Below are 22811 nucleotides of genomic sequence, written 5' to 3'. Positions count from 1 at the left end.
ATAGCAGGAGCTGAATAAAAAGGCCTGAGGCAAAACAAAGGCCAGATACACATAAGGTTTTGTATAAAAGTTTATAAAAGCTAGAAAACCAAAACACAGAAGAGCAGACAATATAGAATGTGTCAAGTACGCTGCTTTGGCCATGGTGGTTCCGAACTGTTCCAGGCTAACTGCAAGTGGCCACTCAGCTTCTCTTGTTAATCCAGCAAACCCCAGAATTACACACAGCTATTCCCCAAAGTCTCAAGCCTAGCTGCCAATGTAATGAATGCAAATGTCACTCCTACAAACCCTCTAGCTAAGCAGTTTCAACTCGAGACGTTGTGTAGGTAAAGCATCACCACTAGAGCCAGGAATTTTAATCTGACACACATCCATTCAAACTCAGCAAAGATAATGGAAAGGCAAGTCCTCCTCTACCAGTACTTAGGTTTTCCTAGAAATGAACAAGCATAGCTATGCTGGTGGTAAGGGACTATGCATTCTCAGTTAAACATTTGTTTAAGTAATTCAGGGTACTAGATAGGATCCCAGACAAGATGCATATTCCCCAGCAGAGGCTGAGTGCATTTATTCTCTCTTTGTTCTTAAGGCAAGTCTGTTTCTTTTATTTATGTTACTGAAAAGAGAAATGGCACTGCCTATGTGTAGCAGCACCAAAGTCAGTCAGATTACGCCAACACAGATCAGAATTGGATCCATAATTTTTCAGTCAATCGTCCACTGACCCTGCATTTGGAGTTACGTGCGGAGGATATTACTGGCCTAGACCATGCTGACTTGTTGGACTATGAACCAAGCTTAGCCACTTGAGTAGACAAAGAGTAAAAATTAACTATCTAGGAATCTTTAAATAATCCACACTGTAACAAATTAAGCAGGACCAGGTATAAATTACCATAGGATATTTCATAGAATATTTACAGGGTTGTTAAGAAGTAAAGAGAGAAGTGAGCCAAGAAATGTCATTTTCTGGACAGAACAGGTAAAAGATAAGTGTTTTAAAAAACATCTGTGCAGCACTATGTGTAGCCAGAGGGGAAAAGGGTCTTTCCTGTGAAATCTGTAATAGATCCTCAGTGACATGTAAGATTCTAGCATTAGAAATGACCCCGGGAGACTTCATTTTTAGTAGTAGTAGTAGTAGTTTTATGCATTAGAAGTTCCACAGCCACAAGCTATAAATGGGAATAAAGAGCAAAGCTTAGTCTAAGATTTCGTGGTGAGTTTATGACATCTCAGAATTCACAAGGAAATCTCAAGTTAGGAAGCTGTTTCATAACTCAAGCAAGAAAATTTAGTTCTAGAATATATACAAAAGTAAATGAATAAAGACTTGCATTTGGACTCATCAAATTAAATTTGACTAGTAAGTAGCCTCATAAATGATAAAAGTATTAGTGATTTTTAAATGTTTAATACGAAATTTCATTGCATCCTGGTGCAAATTGGTCCAGAAGACTGAGTTCAATTCAATTAAAAGCACTAACAAAAATTCCTGTTAAACAAATCTTAAATCCCAAAGTCTTTGCTGAAAGAAAATTACTGGTGAAATTGATAGGAGCTGGATATTAACTGTTCTTTCTAATGTAGCTCAGTAACTTCACTGGAGGATGTGCCAGATAATTTTCTTCAGTGTGATCAATGACAGCATATTTTAGTAGATCTCAAGCATAGCATTATGAATTAATGATGGAAACCCCTACTTAATTCTAGCATAATTCTAGCATAATTCTAACGCAATGTAAGGAAAGCCCAAGCCAAAGTGGCCATGATGTTGGCTGGGGTACTTTCACTTAGCCTGATAGATAAATTTGTTATCCTACTTGAAGGATACGGCATGAACTGTATTAATAGTACCCCATTTATGTATGGCCCAGTTATAAATAATTCTGTTTTATATCTTGAGATTACATTTGCAATGCTGTAAATTAAAAAAAAATGACAAGGTGTGTACCTGTCTTCAGCGATGGCAGTTCTCGCATATTTCTCACCAGCTGATTTTGGAGAGCTGTACAAGGGAAGTCACTACATTGTTTCCTTTTCCAGAAGTTTTCTTTTACCATCTCAAGGTGGTGCTGTATGCAGATGGAGAGACTTAACAAATCTAGATCTTCTAAGTAAACTTCTGCCCAAGTTAGAACAATGAGGCATGTGAAAAACAATTGCCATGTTCATAGGTTGGGTCTTGTGCTTCTGTTTTCTGCTGTACAGAATGTACAAGTTATTTTCACCACTTGGATTTTGATATTCCTATTCAGGTGAGGGGGTGGGGTTTTTTTGGTTGGTTGGTTTTGTTGTGGGAGTTTTTTTTAAATACTGGATCAGTAGTAACACATTTGAAAGAGCAACAAACCTGATTTAATTTTGGTTTTAAAATCAGCTGTGATTTTAAATCATTGTAATTCTTCCCTGGATTTTCATAGACCTTGGCAGGCTTAAGCATAAGAAGATTCTGGATGTGCATGCTGAACTGGGCTGAAAGTGACAAGGCCAGTATAGTTGAAAGGTACACTGGAAAATGAGCTGGCATGCACGATTGTAAGCATCCTTCTGGGATCATCTGCTCTGCTCAAACTGGTGTAACTGAGCCTGGGATAGTGATGGGAAAACTTAACTGTTTCTTTCCTTTGTCCTGCAGATGGAAAAATGAACAAAATTAAATGGCTTTTGACATGGCCATTGATATTTGTGCTCTTTACCACAATTCCAAACTGCAGCAAACCACGCTGGGAGAAGTGCTTTATGCTGACATTCATCTTGTCCACTCTCTGGATTGCCTTGTTCTCCTACTTCATGGTGTGGATGGTAAGTGTATGTACCAGGACTTGGTACTGAGTGAAATGTGCATCTCAAAGTATGTAAAAATCTTCTGTGCATTTGTTAAAGAAAGCCATGTAATTGTAGGGCAGTCTCTTCAGCTCGTACTGTAATTATTATAATTTTAGCTTTCTGCTGCCTTTTTTCTGCAGGAATAATTGGGTCTTTACTGTATAGGGCCCGATACAGTACAGGAAGGTACTGGAGAACATCTCTACTTTCCTCAAATGCCTGTCAGGCACCTCTTTATGTTTCCTCTCATGAAGGATTGTGTTTTCTATATACATTTTGCAACTTTCTGTATAATTCTCGCATTATAAAACAATTCTCTAACATAGACTGTGTATAAGAAATTCATATGCCAGCCAAAGCCACACATTTATATGATATGTCATACTCTGTACCTTGGTTCCATATGTAGCTATCCCTTTCACAAATGAGAGAGGTGCTCATTAAGGCTGCAACACATACTGCTTTAAGAGGCAGCTGGACTGTAGTACCTTGTTACCAGTCTCAGCAGGAGAATCATGCCCCCTTCTATTTCTAGGTCTCTGCTTGCCCCTGAAGATGAGGTTTGTCAGTGAGTTCCTAAAATACAGCTATTCTTTAGTGAAGGGTCCTATTTTCCTCATGTGATCAACTATCAAACTATTTCAAGAAAACAACACATAGCCTAGAAGACTTCCATCTTTAGCAGTCTCAGCAGGGAAGCAGCTGTCTGTCCCTGGTTCAGTCTCCTCTCTCTCACAAGCCTATTTCCTTTTAAGCTGCCTTTTCTTGATGTTTTTTCAGCCCTCTTTCGATGTTCCAGCTAAATACAGTTCCCTGTCCTTTCTAAGAGCTCTGCTGCAATCTTCAGTGATTCCCTAAGCTGTTTTAAAGCTGCATCTGGAATATCAGACGTGCTCACTCGGGATTATATTAGAAGTCATGCAAGAAACTAGTTCCTTCTTCATGTGTTAGGTTACAATAAGTTCTTTCTATCTCTGCCACTATATTACAATATAATACTGGTTGCAGCTCTTTTGAGAATAGAACCAGTGAGAAACCTGCCATTCGTGGAACCCAAAAATACCCCAAGCCCACACACTGGATTATGTCTCCTTAAAACATCAGTATGTCATGTAGAATAACAGGAAATTGAGTTTTGTTTGTTCATAGAATGTTGAATAATAAGACCCAAAGTCCTTTTCCTTTGCACAGCATTGGTTTTAGGCTGGTTTTTCCACAAGTACTTAATTTGCAGAAATGGATGAGTATTCTGAGTCTGTTCCTGTTGGGGTCCACACCAGAAATCAAAGTTAAGAGTATGCTGCAGCTGTATTGGAATGAGGAGACTTTCTAAATAGGATGAGTTAATCTACCTTCCTCCTTGTTCAGGTGACTGTGATTGGATACACCCTTGGGATACCAGATGTGATCATGGGCATTACTTTCCTGGCTGCAGGAACAAGCGTCCCAGACTGCATGGCCAGCTTAATAGTAGCAAGACAAGGTACTGTGTCTGCTGAAGCATAACTGCAGTCTTACAGTGTGCTCTGTGATTTGCTTCCTCCATACACACAAATTGTCAATGCAATTTTATCATTTTATTTTTATTTTTAGTGTTTCAGCACCTCATTAAAAGCCAAAACACTTTGCTAATATTGTGAACCAAAAACCTATCTTTTGCTTATTGGGACTGGGCATTCTAGCATTCTAGAAGGTACATCAACACTCAGATATCCCATGCATGGTATGTATCAGTGAGGGTAAAAAGACAAAAGTTGCAGACAAAACTAGAATATCAGCTATTAAAAACGACATTGAAGAATATATACTGACCAGCACTTCTCCATGTAAAGCTTGTACTGATTTCTAGAAGACCTCTCAAACCCAAGGAAGTGCAGTGTTTTAAGAGAATCTGGTAGAAGTGATGTTGCTCCAGGCAGAGTTCTCATCCAAATGCAGGCCTCTTTCCCATTGGAACATAGGAATAACTGCACTGCACAGAGTTTTGGGTTACTGACAGCTACATCCTCCTCAGCTGTCCATTTGAAATTGTCAAAGGCTTTCTAATTTATCTTTAAATTTTGATAAAGTTTCTTTATGTTTCTTTTTTACTTGTAAAATGCTGGTAGCAACATCTCTTCCAGTTGTTGAAAAACATTAAAGCTGGCAGTGTGTTCCTCTGTACAGTAGTAGATTAAGAAAAGGACCTAATTTTATTCTTTTCCACTATTTCAATTCCCACAGCCTTTTTTTTTTGTCAGATAGTGACATCTCCAGCACACATCTTTGGGCAAACAACAAGGGCTTTGCCGTGATAAATTAGGTACTCAAAAGCCCCACCTTTGTAATTTGAAATAGGAGTAGTGCTGTTAAATATTGCTTGCTTGAAATGTGTTACATATTTAAAGTATATAATTTTCCATGTTGGCATTATTTATTGTGTGCAAAATATTCTCACAAAAACAGTACAAAAAAGTCTTCAGAATTATTATGGAACCACCTTTCCACTAAATTAATTTTGCATGTGTTACGGAAATTATCTCCCTACCTCAGATACTCTGGGCAGTTCAGGGGGGATTGGATCAATGCAGATCATTCCCCTCCAGTACACAGAATAATGGCTGTATACTTTGATTTTATCAAAGAGTTGTTTTTGGTTTTTTTTTCTCTGCAGGCCTCGGTGACATGGCAGTATCCAACACAGTAGGGAGCAATGTCTTTGACATTCTGGTGGGACTTGGCGTTCCATGGGGTTTGCAGACCATAGCGATTGATTATGGATCAACTGTATGTATACATGACAAATCTTTAATTTGCACTTCTATTTTTTAAAAATCCTAAAAAGAAAGCATGCAAATAAAACAAGTTTAAAAGAAAAACCAACCTGTTGAGCATGTTATTAGTTGCTAAATAAGGTGTTACTTCTTTGCCAAGGAACCCAATGTTAAGGAAGCAATTCGTGTTCCACAAGCTGCAATTAATTTCCAGTTGGTCAACTGGAGTACATTACACTGTGTAGCAAAAAAATACTGCCATGGATGGAGCCATTGTCATGGCTCTATAATTTTCTTACTACGCAACTTCCAGTAAACCTGTCTATATGTACCTTAGTGTTTTTGTCACTAAGATCAGAATAACAGCATGTCTCTCTTCTGAGGATTTTTAACATAAAATCCATTATAAATGCTCACTTCTTTTTTAATGGAGATGGGATTGCTTTGCATTCGGATTGATTCCTTGATCTTCCTGTTCTTCATTAGGATACATCTATTAAGCATTTGCATAGTTTAATGTATATGAGGCACTATTCAAAGCAGAAGGTGGACTTCAAATCAGTAAATTGATTTTTCATCTCCAAAGCACAGTTATATGGTCAGCATTTTAAAAGTCTTTTCTGATTTCCACAGGTTAAAATAAACAGCAAAGGATTGGTTTATTCAGTTGCACTTTTGCTAGGATCAGTGGCACTTACCGTAAGTATTAGAGCATCTACAAGTATTCCAATTTGAAAATACTTACTAGGTATTTACATGTTACAGAAAGATAAAATAGAAATATTTAGCATTGATTCTTGTGAAGTACCATTCTTCTAACAATGCCACCAGTTGAAGAGCTACCATTGTCCTCAGTGAGGACTGAAATCTGGCATTTGGTGTAAGAGATGCTGGATATGTGTAGGTCTAATGGATTTCAGTGGCAGTGTTTAAATTGTTGAATGCAACAGTACTTCTGTGGTCCTGTGTCCATACCCCAGGCCTGTCTCTACTTTGTGCTGAGAGAAGACCTGGTGTGCTTAATCACCCTTTGCCTTTGTCTCTGATTTCCAAAACCAGCCTGGACTAATCAAGTGCTGTAGCCTAAACCCTTAATGAAGACTAGTCTGAGGACTGTGAACCCCAGGACTTGGAATAGACATGCTAAATGTCACTCAGCATAAGACACCCTTGTAACACATGACTTCCTAAGGTGAAACAATAATTCTGTTTGAAAAGTCAATTTTGCTGGTACTTAAGGTCTGATCCTTCTTGACTCCCAGGGAATGCTCTGTAGGAAGAATCAAATCAGGTATAAGGAATCAAAAAGGTATAAAAATATCCACTTATACTAATGTCTTTCACTGACTGCTTGTGGAGGCTTTGTAGAGGAGGGGGTCACCACTGGAGATTTCACACTGTTGCATGACTAGGTCTTACAAAGCTTCACATCACCTGTGCATGACTTAAGTGATAGAATGACCAGGGCTGTTCACTCTGCTACTAACTTCCTAATGTATCTGATCTATAAGGTGTGAGAGCGTGTTCCTTCCTTTTCTTATCCCCAGCCTGCCATACTGCACAGTGCCTGTGGAACAACACAGATGTTCTGTAGACATTTGTATCTGGTGTTGCTGCATGGATATTTTTTATCAGCACTTTGGGGGGAAAATGGGAGGATTATGCAGATGTGTTACTGTGCTTTTCTTCATGCTTTTCTGAAAAGAGTCTTTTCATAGCAGAAGCCAGATCACCTGAGTTTGAGGCATCTATTACTGTCTCATTTGTTCTGTTGAGTATCCTGATTTGCACAGACCCTCCCAGCAAGCAAGTGGAGAGTTTTGAGCAAAATAAGTAATAATTCAGAGGAACTTAACACCATGGAAAATAGATGCCTTCATGAGGACTTCATTGCTTTTCTACCTGTAACTTGTAACTCCCTTTAGTTCTGGAGCTCAGCAAATCAGCAAGGAAAGCACCTCTTCAGAAGCTGTTGAAAGAATGGGCATTAGGTGTACTACTGTGACATAAGGGATCTGGAGGAGAACACTTGAGGGAGGACATTCATTTAGTTTAGTTCATAAAATATTTTGTGAAACAGTCATAGGACAGCTGAGAGTCAGAACAGGGTCAACAACATATGTTGCCTTTCTGATCTATAAAATACTGAGAATATATTTTTGTCTTCCTACAAGATCTCTAATTCAAAATACTCTCATTTTTAGCTTATAATGGTTGTTTCCAAAAGTGTCCTTCAGAGCTTAATTAACTGACACTCTGTTTGCTTGCAGGTGTTTGGAATCCATATAAATAAGTGGAAACTTGACAGGAAATTAGGCATCTACGTGTTGCTTCTTTATGCTGTTTTCCTGTGTTTATCTATAATGATAGAGTTCAATGTCTTCACCTTTGTCAACTTCCCTATGTGCCGAGAAGAACTTTAATCCACAACAAGGAGAGAGACTGAAATTCTTCTGATTACACATGCTGTAAATCACAGGAGGCATTTCACATTTCTACCTTCTTTCCATCAGTAATTTGAGTGTCATTCCTGCTTCATCAGCTAACAAGCACTTTTACCTATACGGAAGGAAAACATACCTTTCTTTTAACATGCTAGCTGAAGGCAACCAAAGCATTTTCCTAACCTTTGGATATTGCTGCTCAGTCATAAAGCTACATGGATCTTACACAGAACTCTAAAAGGACCCATTTCTGGGCATTCTGTTGTGGTTTTCATTCTCCTTTTGCAGACAATCAACCACCACCATCAAGGTTAGCAAGAGAATGGGAGAAAAATCTTTATAGTTCTTCTGGTTTTGACATTTACTTTCCATGGAAGGATAAGAGGCAAGTTCAGAACCTTTCTTGGCTCAGTAAGAATATTTAAACTACAGGACCAGAAAGTCCAAGGCACATATCATGGCATGCACTGTTGAGGACATCATTTCCCACTTCAAGTGCTCTGCTTATAGAGAAACTACACTGACAGTTTTTGATGGCAGTGTTGGATATATATCATTCTGTTCAATGAACAATGTGGCAGAGAAAGAAGAGGAAATGGTTGTATGTTGTATCACTTGTGATGATGCACACTAGAAGTCAGAGTATCTGCATACTGAAGAAGAGAATTTACATGCAGAAATTCATACTTGAAAAATATGTTTTATTGTTAATGAGGAATGCTGTATACATAAATATGAACTGACATTTGTGGAATATTACACCACAAGAAAAACTTTGCATTGGCCATTGTAAGCCCATTGTGTAAATTTAGAAGAAATGAAACAAATAAAATGTAACTGGGTGCTCAGTAACTATCAGTTATTGTTATCAGCTGGGAGTAGTAGCTGAACACAGTCCAGACTTTCTGACAACAAAACCCACCCTGATTATGATTTGGTTCGATTCCGTTTGATTGGTGGGAGGAAGAAGCTCATTTCATCAGTTGAGAAGCTGGTGTATTCTTTACCATTTTTTCTTGTTCCCAGAAGCTTAATGAAGATGGGTGTCTGACACGGAGCAGTGCAGATAAGAATCACCCTGACAAAAGCAAGTCTGTCAAGAGAATGGGGTCCTTGATTTGATTGCATGCAAGTTTTGAAGCATGATATACTTATTTTTAACCCCAAGTAGAAGCCAAGTTTTGATATCCTTTCCACCAGCATAAATCTGATATAAGGAATTACTCTGGATATAACTGACAGCAAGATCCAGCCCAAAGTATTAAAATAGTGGGTAACATTCCACATTTTAGCAGTGATATAATTGTAAATCACTGAGACAGCATATTTTGAATTGCTATTAAACTTCAAAAATACTTCGAAGCTGTATGTGAATGATCACATAAAGTTTCTAAAGAAGCACAGTTACCTTTATACATAGATTTTTTAAATTTTTTAATGTTTATAAACCAAACCAAACCTATCAACTGCCAGTTGATGCGTTTTTAAATATATTAATATTTTCCATTAAGACTCTATCTAAAAAATTGTGTCAATGAGAATATACTATAAAAACTTAGCAAATAAGCACTTACTCAGAAAGTTCCTTCTTTTGACATATATGACAAATAATTATGTTTAGCCAGGTGGCATGCAGAATACTGTTTACACCAGGCAATGAGTTTACAATTAAAACTATTTTTTAAATTATTTTAGAATAAATTAAAGAGTGTATCCTGCTGCTGGGTTTTTTTTTAAGAATTGGGTCCATTCAATGTCATTCTGAAGAAAAAAAGAGTAACACATTTGTTATTTGCTTTACATTTTGTTACAAATGTCAGTATTAGTATCCATTTAGGGTTTCTTACCTTAATTAAACAGTTATGTCGTTAAACTAAGAACTAGAAATGGGCACAAATGCAGCATTACTAAAATGCTTTATTGAATAGGCAAGAACGGCAGTAAACACATTTTATCTCAAGTATGCCAGTGACCCCATTTCCAGGCATTCACAACATTTTTGCTGCAGTATGAAGCTGAGGAGATGGAATTCATGTTCATCTTTGAGTCTTCTGTTGCAGAAAGGCTGTGAAAATGCAGCATACTGCTGCACCACTGTAGGAGCATCCCTCTCTAGGAGCATCATTACTCTCTCCCCTGCTGTCTTTCAGGAAGATGGTTTACTGCTGAAAATCTGGTGATAACTTAGATTTGAGACTGAAAGGGGCAGAGAGAGAGGCTGAGTAAATGGGTTTTTTCCTGTATTCTGCTGTTGTGTGGTCTTGGAGAACTGTCTCCAAGCAAACATTTGCTCTCCTGTGCACAGTTCAGGCAGCTCAGTTGTTTTTACATAATAGTAGTTCCAAAGTCTGGTTTTGAATGCCTAGTGATCAGCTGAGTTGACAGGGATGAGGGCATCAAAGTTTATAGTGCCAGATCCAGCAAACTGTACTGTACCTTCATATTTCTGAGCCAGGCAACTTCAGAAGAGTATGGGCACCAATCTTTTCTGTAGCAGCTGACTCAGCCCAAATATGCACAAATTTTGTTTGCTAATTCCCTAAGTCCTTCACACGTCATGTGGAATTAGTCTGCCTAATCTGAGTATCACCTGCTCCAGAAAACCAGTGTTGTGTTTTAGCAAGAAACAGTCTCAGAATCCAGAACAACCCTTACAACATGTGGCTGGTTCCTGTAATCTACAGCTCTCCCTGAGGCATAGACCCACTTCAGGACAATTTATATTGAATTCTAATACTGCATTTCATGGGGTATTCTCATCTGCATCTACTGCTATGAGACAGGTATCATGCCATGCTTATCATTATAAATAACATTAGCAGGATTCTCCTTTGACACCACCACATGAGCAAGGATGTATTGTTTGCCAAAGAATTATGAGATGCTGTGTTAGGGCCTTGATGACATGTAATCATATGAAGTAGTTCATGAAGTTCCTAAGTAGTCCTTACCCAAATGCTAAAATGAATAGTTATACACTAAGCCGTGCAGGTAAACTGAATGGTCCAAGAAAGATCTGATTGACAAATTGTTGTATTTCAGATAAACCCTCATCAGAATGTATCACTAATTCAGGAGGCTGATGCCGAGTAACAACAGACTAGTGCCTTTCATATGTGTACAAAAAAAAAGAAAAACATTAGCTTGTGTAGTCAGGAAACCATTACAAATTTTGCCATTTTCTAGTTAAGAAAAGGAGTCATTTGTGCTTGGCTCTCCACAGTTAGCACAGTTCTATACTGCAGCTGTTCAGATTGTATCTATAAAATTTTGTAGCCATTTTGTTTTATTAACCATTGCAAAAGATAGCTGGCTGAGTTTGGAATGTATGTCACAATGTTCTGTAAGTTAATGTTCAGCTCAAGAGTGAAAAGAAAGCTGGTGGATGTGAGAGAGAAAACTGTTAGTGTGATCTGAAATTTGCCAGCATACTAACACTGAAAAGTAATACAACTCAGAAAAAGATATCCCATATCCAGCAAAGCTTAACTTCAATAGGTTTGATTCCATTTTAAAGCTAAGCATCTATCCAAGTGCCTTGCTGGATTGTGTCCTAAGATGACAGCGGAGCATGGTTTCTGGGTTATCATATTCTGTTCTTTCCATGTTCTGTTGGTTTTGTAGGCTAAAGATTTTATTTCTTTTTCAAATTAAAAGGTTTGACCAGAATCGGTGGACTTCTGCTCTGCTGATACCACTCTGGATTTCCACTCTTGTAAATAAGAGAACTCGTTCCTTGTCTCAGACTTCTAAACTGTGCATCTGTCCTATGAGCAGGATCAAAACTGAGTTACAGCTGGCCAAGGAGGACTTCTAGCAGCTCTTTTGTGCTGCAGTTCCTGTGGAGTAGCACAGTCCCATGTAGACCCATGGGGTGTAATCCTGTCTGTAGCAAGGAACTGGGAGTTTGAGTTCAGCAGTGTTTGATTCCATTTATTTACCATAACAATTGTACTGCTTTATAAAGTATTGTTTGAGTAAAGATTTCAAGCTCAGGATCTGCATGTCTAAATCTAAGAAGCTACAGATACGGTTACCTTCATGTCTCTTTGATGATCTAAGGATTTCTCTCTGGGCTGAAGTCTAGCCTAGAAGAACACCTAAGTCTTCCCAACAGGTACAGCATAGTCAACCATCTTCCTTCTGGCTCAGTCATTGGCGTGCCAATTTCATTTTGTTTTTATATGCTTGCGCAGCTGTAACAAACAAAATTAGCTTCTGGATTTAGATTATACTTGTGAACTTTCTGTCAACATGTAAACAAATGGTGAAGGTCTTTACTAATCTAATACTTAGCAGTTATAGAGAAGATTCTATTCTGTCTTTGATTTCCTTTGTGACTCTGCTTTAATTACACTTGTTTCTATTATGTGTTTGCTCTAGTTACACAAATGCCTCATGAGTTTTGTTGTCTTCCTTTCTTGGATTTCTTGCAATTGTAATGCCATTGACTTGTGTCCTCCTGTTAGTTGGTTTTGGTAGAGTTCTTTAAGCTGTAGAAATACTGTCTGATTATTCATGCCAAGGAAAGATCAGACATTATGTAATATGAAACAGACACTAAAATAACTCTGATAGTAAGGTGAAACCAAAGAATCTTCCTAATTGAAGTGCATCACCTTTGAGCATAATTTTCTGTCGTTGCAAGCCTCAGATCTCTCTGTTATTTGTGTTTAAACACTCAGAAGAAAATCTCTGCAGCTCATGCATTTACTACACAATTTTCTTTTTATTTTTATGAGTCTGAATGCCACATTTTTCATTTTGTTGGATGGTGAGATTTATGTGATGGTTACACAGGTAAGTGACAGTGTTTAGTTCCAGCAATTCTGTACCAAACCCATTATTATGCAATTGAACTATTTGGAAAAGTCTGTATGCAAGTGATCAATGTCCCTCTGAAGAAGGGAATGTCATTCTACTGGTGTGTGCATTCCAGATGCTGACCTAATGTGTACATGTTTAAAAGCCTCCTTTTGAGTAAGTGGAGCATACACTTTTCTGCCATTTTCCCCATCTGTGAGGTCCTGATGGTTTTTCCCCTGAGATGTCTGTGCAATCCTCTACATGGCTGTCCTGACACGTGAGATGTGTGCATCTGCTTCTCCACGGCCCGAGATGTGTAGTGATTGTGGAAATTTGTTCATCATGAGGTTCTGCTTGCTACCATACAGTGCACTGTCTGAAAGAAATAAATGATTATGGGAAATTAATGCCATTTGGATATTTTCTTAGAAGAATTGCCAGTTGGAATTTAATCCCGTTTATTTTTCTTTTTTACTTGCACAAAGAATGTAGGCTGTCATTGCTGTCCTGTCACTGAGATGGTCTTGATAAACCTGAATGACAAATAAAAGACAAATAAAGATTGGTTTGTAGCACTAGGCATCACCATCACAAGTTCTAAAGGTAGCAAAATATATGAAAACCAGACAGATATACTCTCTAGAAAGATTAATAACAACTGAGATGCTTCCTTTCAGAGGTTTTTGTAGAAAGATTATGGCCTTCATTCATATACCAGTTATGTATGCAAAGAAAATTTGTAAATCTGCTTCCCCAGCAACACCTGTGTTTCAGATGGCTGTTCCTGCAGCAAAGTTATGACCAAATTCTTGACTTCACATTCTTGGGAGTGGTGCCAGTGTTCATTAATGTCCTGGTAGCTGGCACAAATTAGTGTCAGTGGAATTGAGCATAGAATTTGGCTCATGGTATCTCCTCTGTTGCAACAAATTATTTGAAGTCATTTATGGTCACTGAAATAACTTCTTTTAAACCTTTTAAAAACCCGTGTTTCATACTTGCAGGCATTTGCGGTGCACCCTTCAGAAGTGCATCACCTCTTTAAATATTACGAAAACTTTCTAGAACTGCTTACTTTGAAAACAGAAGGGGATGGGTTTGTAAACTAAAAACCAGAAATCTCTCATGTTATTTTTTCAATGACTGTGACCTTATGCACTGTGAATGCTCTGTGATATGGGGTCCATTGTACAGATAAATATGTCATGAAATCCAAATGGATTTAATGTGATAATTTGTTACAAAATGTTGGCATGATATTTGATTCTTTTTGTTGTGAGAATTTTAGAAAATAGTTAACTCAGCATTTATAAAGATTATAGCAGTCACTATTATAATGCACTATATAAAAATATGTACACTATCAATAAATTATATAAACAAGAGTGTTTGCTGGTTTTCTTCTCAGATGATTAGTAGATGTGAAACATTCTCATATATATTGTTGAAAATCTAAAATTTCAGGACCTAAATAGGATATGTGCCTACACTTTTTTGGTGAAATCTGGACCCTGCTGAACTGAGGGACAGAAGGTCCGTATTCTGTGTATTCCAGGGAGTATTGCCTGGATCAAGCCGTTATTTGGAGTGAGTTAAGTGTATCAGTTTGATTTGCAGCAATTCTGAAACACACAATTTGCTCTTTTGGGACTAGAAAACTGAGAACTCAGTTTGCCGAGAGCACAGGTTGCTGTACTGAGTCACTGATGGAGAAGCAATTCTGGCAACCTCAGAAAAACCCCTGATCAAGAGCATTTTGGCTGGCTCATCCTGTGGTATGTTGGTGTCCAGCAGGTTCACACTGAGTACTGCATGCTGATGAGAGGCTGGAAATAAGGTCCGAAGGCCACACAGCACTGTTTTCCTTTCCCAGTTCCCTAGGCTCTGGAGATACTCCTTCTCACCCTTGATTGCCCATTTCCAGCATCCTTGTAGTCCAGTTCAGGGTCTGCAGAGACTCCTGGTATATTGTATGTAGTCTGTGGTACAGTCTGTGCTGGGCTTAGGAAAAGCTTTAAATGCAGTTCTTGGAAAAAGAGGAGCTAAGGGTTTATTTGCTTCATCTTGTGGCCTGGTGTATTAACAGTTTCATTAGACAAGAGTCTTCTTGTGAATACTCCCAGCCAGTTTACTACCAAGAGATGCAAGTTAAAACAAAGCTTGATCTTCTTTTTCTTAAGCACTGTGCATGAGACTGGAATCCCTACTCCTGTATAAACCTGTCATTAGCCACTGTGGTCTTTTGTGTATCTACAGAAAAGTCTTACAGAAGAGTAGGAAAAGAATATTCTGCATTCTTTGAATTTTGCATAGGAGTTCATTCTTTAGTGTATGCTAGGCTAAATTTTTGTAAGATGGGGAAAGCAAAAGATTCCTTCTTGTACATGGAATTAACTTTTAAGAAGCAGAGTCTGAATGTGAAAAGTACCTCTTCGTTTAATCCTTCCATCCTTGGCACGGTGACCCGTCATGATCTGTTATGTAATAGGCTCTATAAAAGGCACATAATCTATGGATTAGTGACAATAGGCATGACAGTTCCTAAGGGCTCCCATCACATGCCTATTATTGATGCAGCCTCTCCCTGCTCTATGGAAAGCAGAACTGTCGTGTAATCTGGGCATATTCTGAAAGCCCTTTATTGTAGCTCAAGTGCTCATTGTACTTAATGGCTTCCCCCATAAGCCATTTTTAAACCTTTCCAACCCAGCTGCATAAAACTACAAAAAAGGGCTGCAGGATGCTGTGGCTGAAAATGGAAAGGGTGAATCAGTCCTAGAAGAGATATGAATTCCTCCTGTTTGGCTTGGATTTATAACAGAGGAATGTCAGATTGAAGTAACTGGATATTATTTCATCATTTAGCTTTTGTATAATTATTTACCTCCAAAGTCTGATGCTAGAACTCATTGTTGCATACTAAACCTGTCAAATCTCTGGCTCAAGAAAACACCTAGTAAAGCTTGGACAAAAATCATCTTCATTTTCATATTTTAAGTATTTTACAGAAATGCTGAGTATTTTGCAGAAAATATGATACTTCTAAAATTAAATTTGGTCAATATCTTTAACAAAAATTTCAACAGTTTCTGAAAAATTCAAAAATTTCTGAAACTGCATTCTTTACATTGGAAATAGTGTGAAAGATTTCACTCAAATCACATGAAACTGAGATAGCACCAAAATACTGGAATTTTATATTCTGTATTTTTGCCATTTTTTCCTGAATCTTTTTAATAGTTCTAGTAATTTTGTTTCTTCTTCCCTAAAAATATCATGAGAATTGTCTAACTCTCTTGTGTTCTGCATTTGCAAGATCTTAGGTCTTTGCCTAGGATGGCTGCCTCTGTGTGAACAGTTTTCTCCATGTGAGCAGGTCCATTCAAGCAGCACATCTTTGCATTTTTTGTCTCAGCAAACCTTTTTTGTTCCAGCAAAGCAAGGGCAAATGCTGAGTGGGCCTGGTCCCTGCTGAATTGCAGGGGAGGGAAGTGGAAACTGGGGTAGAGTTGAATTTGTGTGACACATGTAGGAGATTGTTCTCATGCCAATACCTGAGGTGCATTTCAAAGGTGCCCAGCTGGTGAACAAATCTAGAAGATCTTTTTTTCTTGGACCTCTGAGCCCAGAGCCCACAGAAGGATTCGGAGCTGAGATCTGACAAGTCTGCAGTAAGGGATGAGTGAATCTCAGCTAACCAGTTTGTCTAAGAGGACTGAATTTTTTTTGAATGAGTTCGTTGTGGCCTGAAAATGACTCCAGGAGTTGGAGCAAGGAGAGCCTTAATATTGCAAAAAAGAGCGGTACAAGATACAGTAGCTGAAAATTTAAAATTAGATAAGGCAAAAAATCAGGTGTGAATTTAAATATTATCAGCAATTAAGTACTAAGATACCTTACTTAGAAGGGTAGAGAATTTTCCATTTTGCAGTCTTTCATTAAGGCTCTTTCCAAGCTAATAGACTTTCTAAGATAAATCCTTGTAAAAGATAGAAGATAAATTTCCTAATGTGAACTGAAGCTACAGTCTTTATAAAAAAAAACCCAAAAAACCTGGGAAAATTTTATCTTGTGTTACACTGAAGGTGTGACTTGGTGATGGTGAAAGTCTCCCTGACTCTCCCTAGCTCAGTGCCAGCAGAATTGGCTCTGTGTTCTACACTGAGGTCTAGTTTCCCTCCTGCCAATACAGTGACAGCTCCCTGGCATTTGCATTTCTGCTGTGGACTTTGTGGCACAGTCTATTTTTAGAAAGCTGAGAAACTCCTTCTAAAGATAAAAGGGGCAAAAAGTTACTTTCGTCTCCCACTCCATTCCATCCAATTGCTTTTCTCCACCTCGTCTTTCTACTTCTGCCTTTTTTTTCCATGATGTATTCTCCTAACATCAAATTTTTCTGGAGCAACGGGGCTGCCAAACAGGAGTGCCATCAGCTCTGTCTGACAGCACATCTGTCAGCCCCCAGCCTCCACAGCTGGTGTGTGTTCGCTCAGGTTTCCCTCACAGCAAACACTCGATCACTTCAGTAACTGCAGGTCAAACGTGCACTGAGCCCGGCTGGAGCTTCCCGGCGTGGATAGCCATTCATTTGCCAGCAGTCACACAACCTTATCATTAGCTTTTGCTTTAACTGGGAATGCTTTTGCGAAGCTGTCCTCTGCCAGTGTTAGACATTTCATTTTCTCAGGTCCTGTGTAAATATAAAGGTTTCCAAGCTCCATCTGGTTCCAGTTACTCAAGCAGTAGAAATACACATGCTTCAGGAATTTGCAGACGGAGACTTACTGCTTTGCTGCCTTACACAATCCTTTACAAAGTTCACTATGCTCCGTTGCCTTCTGATATACCTGTAGTCTGTAAAACTATTTCCTCTGAAACTTACTGAGGTTAGAGAAACAAATAATTTGAAAGTGTCAGGCCCTTCTTTCTAATAAGGTTAACCTGTCTGCACTACTAAATATGGCTTTATAACACGCACACGCACACACACACACACACACACACACACCCTTGACCACCAAAGACTGCCTCTTCCTGAAATCCCCCGTTCATATAAATACAGGAAGTAGAAATAAGAGAGGCTAAAATCGGATCTTCTTGGTAGTTTGCTTTCATTTCAGTGCTTGTTTAGTCCTCTGCCCTCCGATACTACTGAGCCTGAAGCTGGTTTTACACATCTTCCCCCTCACGCCCTTGAAATACCATCTTCAGTACAAAACCTGAGGATGTGGAAGTTCTGCTCAGCGATGGGATGGAATTGCTTTTCTGACCGAGGAACTCTCAAGCCACTGTGATACAGAAAGTGCCTTAAAGTTTGCTGTAATGATGAAAACATCAGCAGGAGACAAGGGAGCCAAGGATGACTCAGGGTAAGTCCTGAATCTTTAGTGACTGTTCATTTTTAATAGCTGTTGCTTTCCTTTTCCTACTTAACAAAGAGTTCTCGGCTGCATTTGTGAGCTGACTGCTGAGTTACCAGTTACACAGTCACCATGGTGTGGCATGACTGTGTTGTAATTTACAGTATTTCCTTTAACTGACAAGTTCCAACTAAAAACGAACTGCAATACCTTTATTTAGCTTGAACCTTAACTATTTAAGGAAGAAGGCTGAATCCCAAGCTGCAGTTTGGGGCAAAGGACAGAAAAAGGGACTTCTTTAGTTTTGGAAATGTGACAAAGCTTTTCTGGGAGGCTTGCTTTGTTTCTGCTCAAATGCAGAAGTGGATAAGGGCTCGTCCCTATGAGCTGATGGTCACTCCAGTTCCTGCATGCTAAGGTATACACAAATCCTGTCCCCAGACTCCCAGGAGATTTCAAATGTACTTTCTGTCAGGAAAAGACTACAAGCTTCCCTTACTTCTGGAGAAAACACTGCACCTTGCAGGAACAAGCCCCAGGAAAACAGTGGGAGAGAAAATGGGTTTTGACTCAGAGAACAGTCAGCTAGCTACTGGGATTCCAGGATATCCTCCCAAGGCTTGGTTGTATCATAAAGCCCATGCTGAAGCTGGGCATTTCTGTTTCCTGTTGTAAACAATGAGGGGAAAATTACATAGCTGCTGAAACTGTCAGTCACCCTCCCCTCCCCCTGCTTGGAAAACCATAATAATACCAGATATTGAGAATTTTTCTTATCTGTCTGACACACTTAGCCTGTTTTCCATGAAGAAAAGCTCCTGGATATTTCTGTGATGGGTCCAGCAGAAGCAGCTCTGTGGGTGGGTGGATAGATATGGGATACTTGCATTTCCATTTGCTGAGGGTGCTGCCCTACTTAGAGCACACTCAGTCAAAAGGGGGTGAAATTGCTGCTGATAGGCCAGTGTGTGATGGTTTCACCATAGCACTTTTCCCAAATACACACAGAATCGGGGGGATGGAGGCAGAACCCTGCATTGCCATTGTCACTGCTTTTGCCTTGTTCAGTTTTTTGCAGTAAGTGGAACAATGCCACTCCTGTTTCAAGGTACAATTCCTCAGTTCCATGTAATATTAAACACTGAGGGACAAAGATCACACAGCCATCAGGAAAAAATGAAAGCATCCATTCCCTGTAGACTGGCAAGAGGAACTTACTAGATGGTAAACCAAAGAATTTGCACTTTGCAGTTATTCCCTGCACTTGTGACAGTTAAGATGTTAAGTATGATAAACGGGAAGATAAATTCGTTTATCTCTTTCTGAGATTATTCAAAAGGAGCCACATGCTTGCAAAGGTTTGTTTTCAGTCTAGAGTTGCAGGAGAAAGTAAACAAGCCATACACCCTAGATTTGGACTGTAAATCAAGTGGTTGGAGGAATATTGAAGCATCAATGGGCATGCTGCATGCATTCTTCATAGGTTTTTGAGCATCTGAAAAATTAGACAGAATGACCTTTTATTTCATTAACTGATTATCTTTATTTTCAATCTATCTCCCACTCATAAAAAGGAACTTGGGTGTTTTAAAATCGATTTTAATTCTTTCTGTTTACGTGCTATAATATCGCTGGAGATCCTCAAAATTACACTTTAGCATGCATACATTGTGGCTTCCAACACGTTACAGAATTAGAAACATTTCTAAATGGTGTTGAGCTGATTTCCTGTTATGGTTACACTGAATTAGGTGCAAATTATGCAAAGTATTTGGAGTTCATAGCTTTCAAAAGAAATGGCAACCTAAGGCAAGGTGTTGATGGAGAATCTGGACGTGATTTTAAAATTCTGTACACAAAAATTGCATGAGCAGTTGCTGAGATTGCCCCTCTGCTCAGCATAGTTTTAACATTAGTTAAAAGGGAAAGCTTACTCACATGCACAGAAACTATGGCAGTGCAAATTGTCATGAAAGTACCCCAGCAACTTGGAAATATCCGTGCATTCATTCCTAGTAAGGACTAGGGTCTATTCTGCATGTAGTAAATCCATAAAGAAGTTTTGCTCATTTATATCTGTGAAATATCAGAAAGACACTGGGGAGAAATCTGCCTCCAGAATTAGCAGCTACTCAGAGAGGAATGAGGGAGAAGTGCAGCTAGGGGCTGGGTAGAAATCAACCTAATCAAATTCTTCCAAAATGCTATGGGAGAGAAGCAGGGAAATTTAACCACTAATTTTCACCTAGAGTCAGGCTAACTCCTAGGAACATTAATAAGTGGTGAGATCACAAAACATCTGGAGAAATATGAGCTGCTTGACCATGGTGACCATGGTTTCATGTAAAGATATATGCCTTCACTCCAACATCTGGCAAATGTATGGAGGATATGATGAGTAGAGCAGACAGCAGCTGAGACAGAGATGCTATAAGTAAATATTGAATACATCTTTGAGATAATGGGTGTTTCAGATGGCTGAGGTGGGTTACAGTGGTTCTCATTTCTGGGACACCGGGTTATCTAATGAAGTAACGATTGTGCAGCTCTTTGGTGACATGTCTTTTTGGCACAAAACCCACCATCACCGTTGACAGATTTCATATGCTGAATGTAGACATCAAGATGTCAAGCACTGGACGAACTGTAAACTGAACAACTATCATAGGTTCACAGATTTTAGCTTCAGAAGGGAATGTTTTGATTGTCTAGTCTGATTTCTTGTGTAGAGCAGACCAGAGAACCTACCAAGCATGCTGTGAAAACCATGAGTTCTGCTGGAATGGGAGTTTTCAGAGATTCACAGAATATTCTGTGATCCCACAAGGATTGTTGAGTCCAGCTCTTGAGCGAGTAGCCCATACAGGGATCAAACTCATGACCTTGCTGTTATTAGACGGCCACAAGAGCTTTGTTATCAAGGGATTCTTCTACCCAGGCTACACATATGTCTCTGTAGTGCAGTAAATAAATCTTATACCAACTTTTACCAGGGAAAAAAATTCTTAGAAACTCATCAAGAGCCATCCTTTGTAAAGGGTTTAATCTCAGTTTATTTGAATCAGTGGAAAAAGTCCTGTCAGACTCTGGAAGTCTTGGAGCCAATGCAAAGTACTCCTCAAAGAAAACCTCCACCCAGAACCTGTGAGATGTGGTGTTTAAATGGGGAAGGGACGGCTCAGGCAACTGGAAACAAATCAGTGTTATTAAATCCCTGCTGTCTGTCAAGCTCTGATAAGGGATACACTTTCCAGTTGAGGGGGATGGTGCTCCTCAGGAAGGAAATCTCTGTGCTCAAGATGCATTGCACCAAGATTGGGATATCACCATAAAGATACAAAAAAGGAGGTGCTCTCCAAAGCTACCTGAATTTGGTAGGGAGGAGACAAAAATCTCCTGAAATTCATTTAACTGAAAAGCTTTTTACAACCACACTCACTTGTTACATGATTTTTCCAGCGCTTCCAGTAAGTGAGTCCTTGCCAAAATTAGTGGATGCTTGGAGCACGTCGTGCAGTGGTACTGGTGGTAGCAGAGAGGGCAACGGTCCCACTGTTTTCTGGAGGACAGACCTCAGTGGGAATATAGTCCCTTAGCAGGAACTTCTCGTCACTGCAGTCAGTCTTACACCAGTGCTCACAGGAAAGGGGGCACAACTGTAAGCAATATTCTAATCATCTACATTTTACTACAGGTTCAGCTAAATATAGTTTTTCACTTCCTGACCTAAATGGCTACGTGCAGGTTTGTACTGCTGGCTTTCCAACCTAGAGGCAACACAGGCTGAAAAATGTACATGTAAGTTGCACACATCTCCCTTGCTCTGTGTGCACAGGTACTCACGTAAAGCAGTGGGTCCTGGAGACCAGCTGGGAGTGTTGCTTGGCACAAATTTGGGCTGGCTCCATCCCTTATCAAACCACATGTACATGGTCCAGGTACTTTAGAGATTATCTATTTTACAGCATATTTCCAAATGATAGTAAGACCATATTTCCACTCATTCATCAGTAAAAATAGATGGTTTCTCTGAGATCAACAATATAGGATTGTGAGACTCAGAAAAATCTCCAAAATGACCTGAATAATTGACATAAAAGAAAATACCTAAGCCAAATCCATTAGGAAGAAAAAAGTGGGAAAGTTTTAAATGCTTGTCTGGGCCAATTGATAAAGAGCACAGAAACCAAAGTGCCTTAGTGAAACTTGGACAAAATATTGTCCATCACAGACCTTTGACATTTATAATTTTGAAGGAGAAGGTTTTTTCCATTTGGGAACAGAAAGAAATAGCTTTTTGGAAGGGTAATTAGAAAGAACAGGCAGCTGTTTGTAATGTCTGGTCAAATTCTAGTGCAGATAGAGTGCAGATATGGTCATCAAAAGCCCTTGGTGTCCCAGAAGTCTATCACACTTTTCCAACTATCAAAAGGCATTCCCCCTGTGTAGGGAAGGGTGTCTGTATGTTTGTGATTGTTTCAGTTGCCCTTTGTGAGGAATTACAAATTAATGAAGATGAATTTAGGTATTTGATATGTCATTATATTCTTTCTAATTAGATTTCAGATTAGAAAGAACCAGGGGAAAGCATGTTTAGCACATGTTCTGTAGAAGAC

At 39.0% G+C, this 22811-nt stretch overlaps 1 protein-coding gene across 1 annotated transcript in view; it reads left to right on the top strand.

Annotated features, from left to right (window-relative positions):
* LOC104686111 (ras and Rab interactor 3) overlaps positions 1-22811 on the top strand; it is a 160329-nt gene that overhangs the window by 76023 nt on the left and 61495 nt on the right. Inside the window, exons 13-19 of the mRNA XM_039552184.1 lie at positions 2642-2808; positions 4201-4315; positions 5486-5598; positions 6219-6284; positions 7856-8004; positions 8318-8339; positions 18080-18204. Of these exons, the coding sequence (XP_039408118.1) occupies positions 2642-2808; positions 4201-4315; positions 5486-5598; positions 6219-6284; positions 7856-8004; positions 8318-8339; positions 18080-18204 (757 nt within the window). The remainder of the gene's footprint in view (positions 1-2641; positions 2809-4200; positions 4316-5485; positions 5599-6218; positions 6285-7855; positions 8005-8317; positions 8340-18079; positions 18205-22811) is intronic.

This window comes from Corvus cornix, chromosome 5, assembly GCF_000738735.6.
Source record: "Corvus cornix cornix isolate S_Up_H32 chromosome 5, ASM73873v5, whole genome shotgun sequence".
NCBI lineage: Eukaryota > Metazoa > Chordata > Aves > Passeriformes > Corvidae > Corvus > Corvus cornix.
Note: the sequence above shows the minus strand (reverse complement) of the source record. Positions and strands in the feature narration are given on the sequence as shown.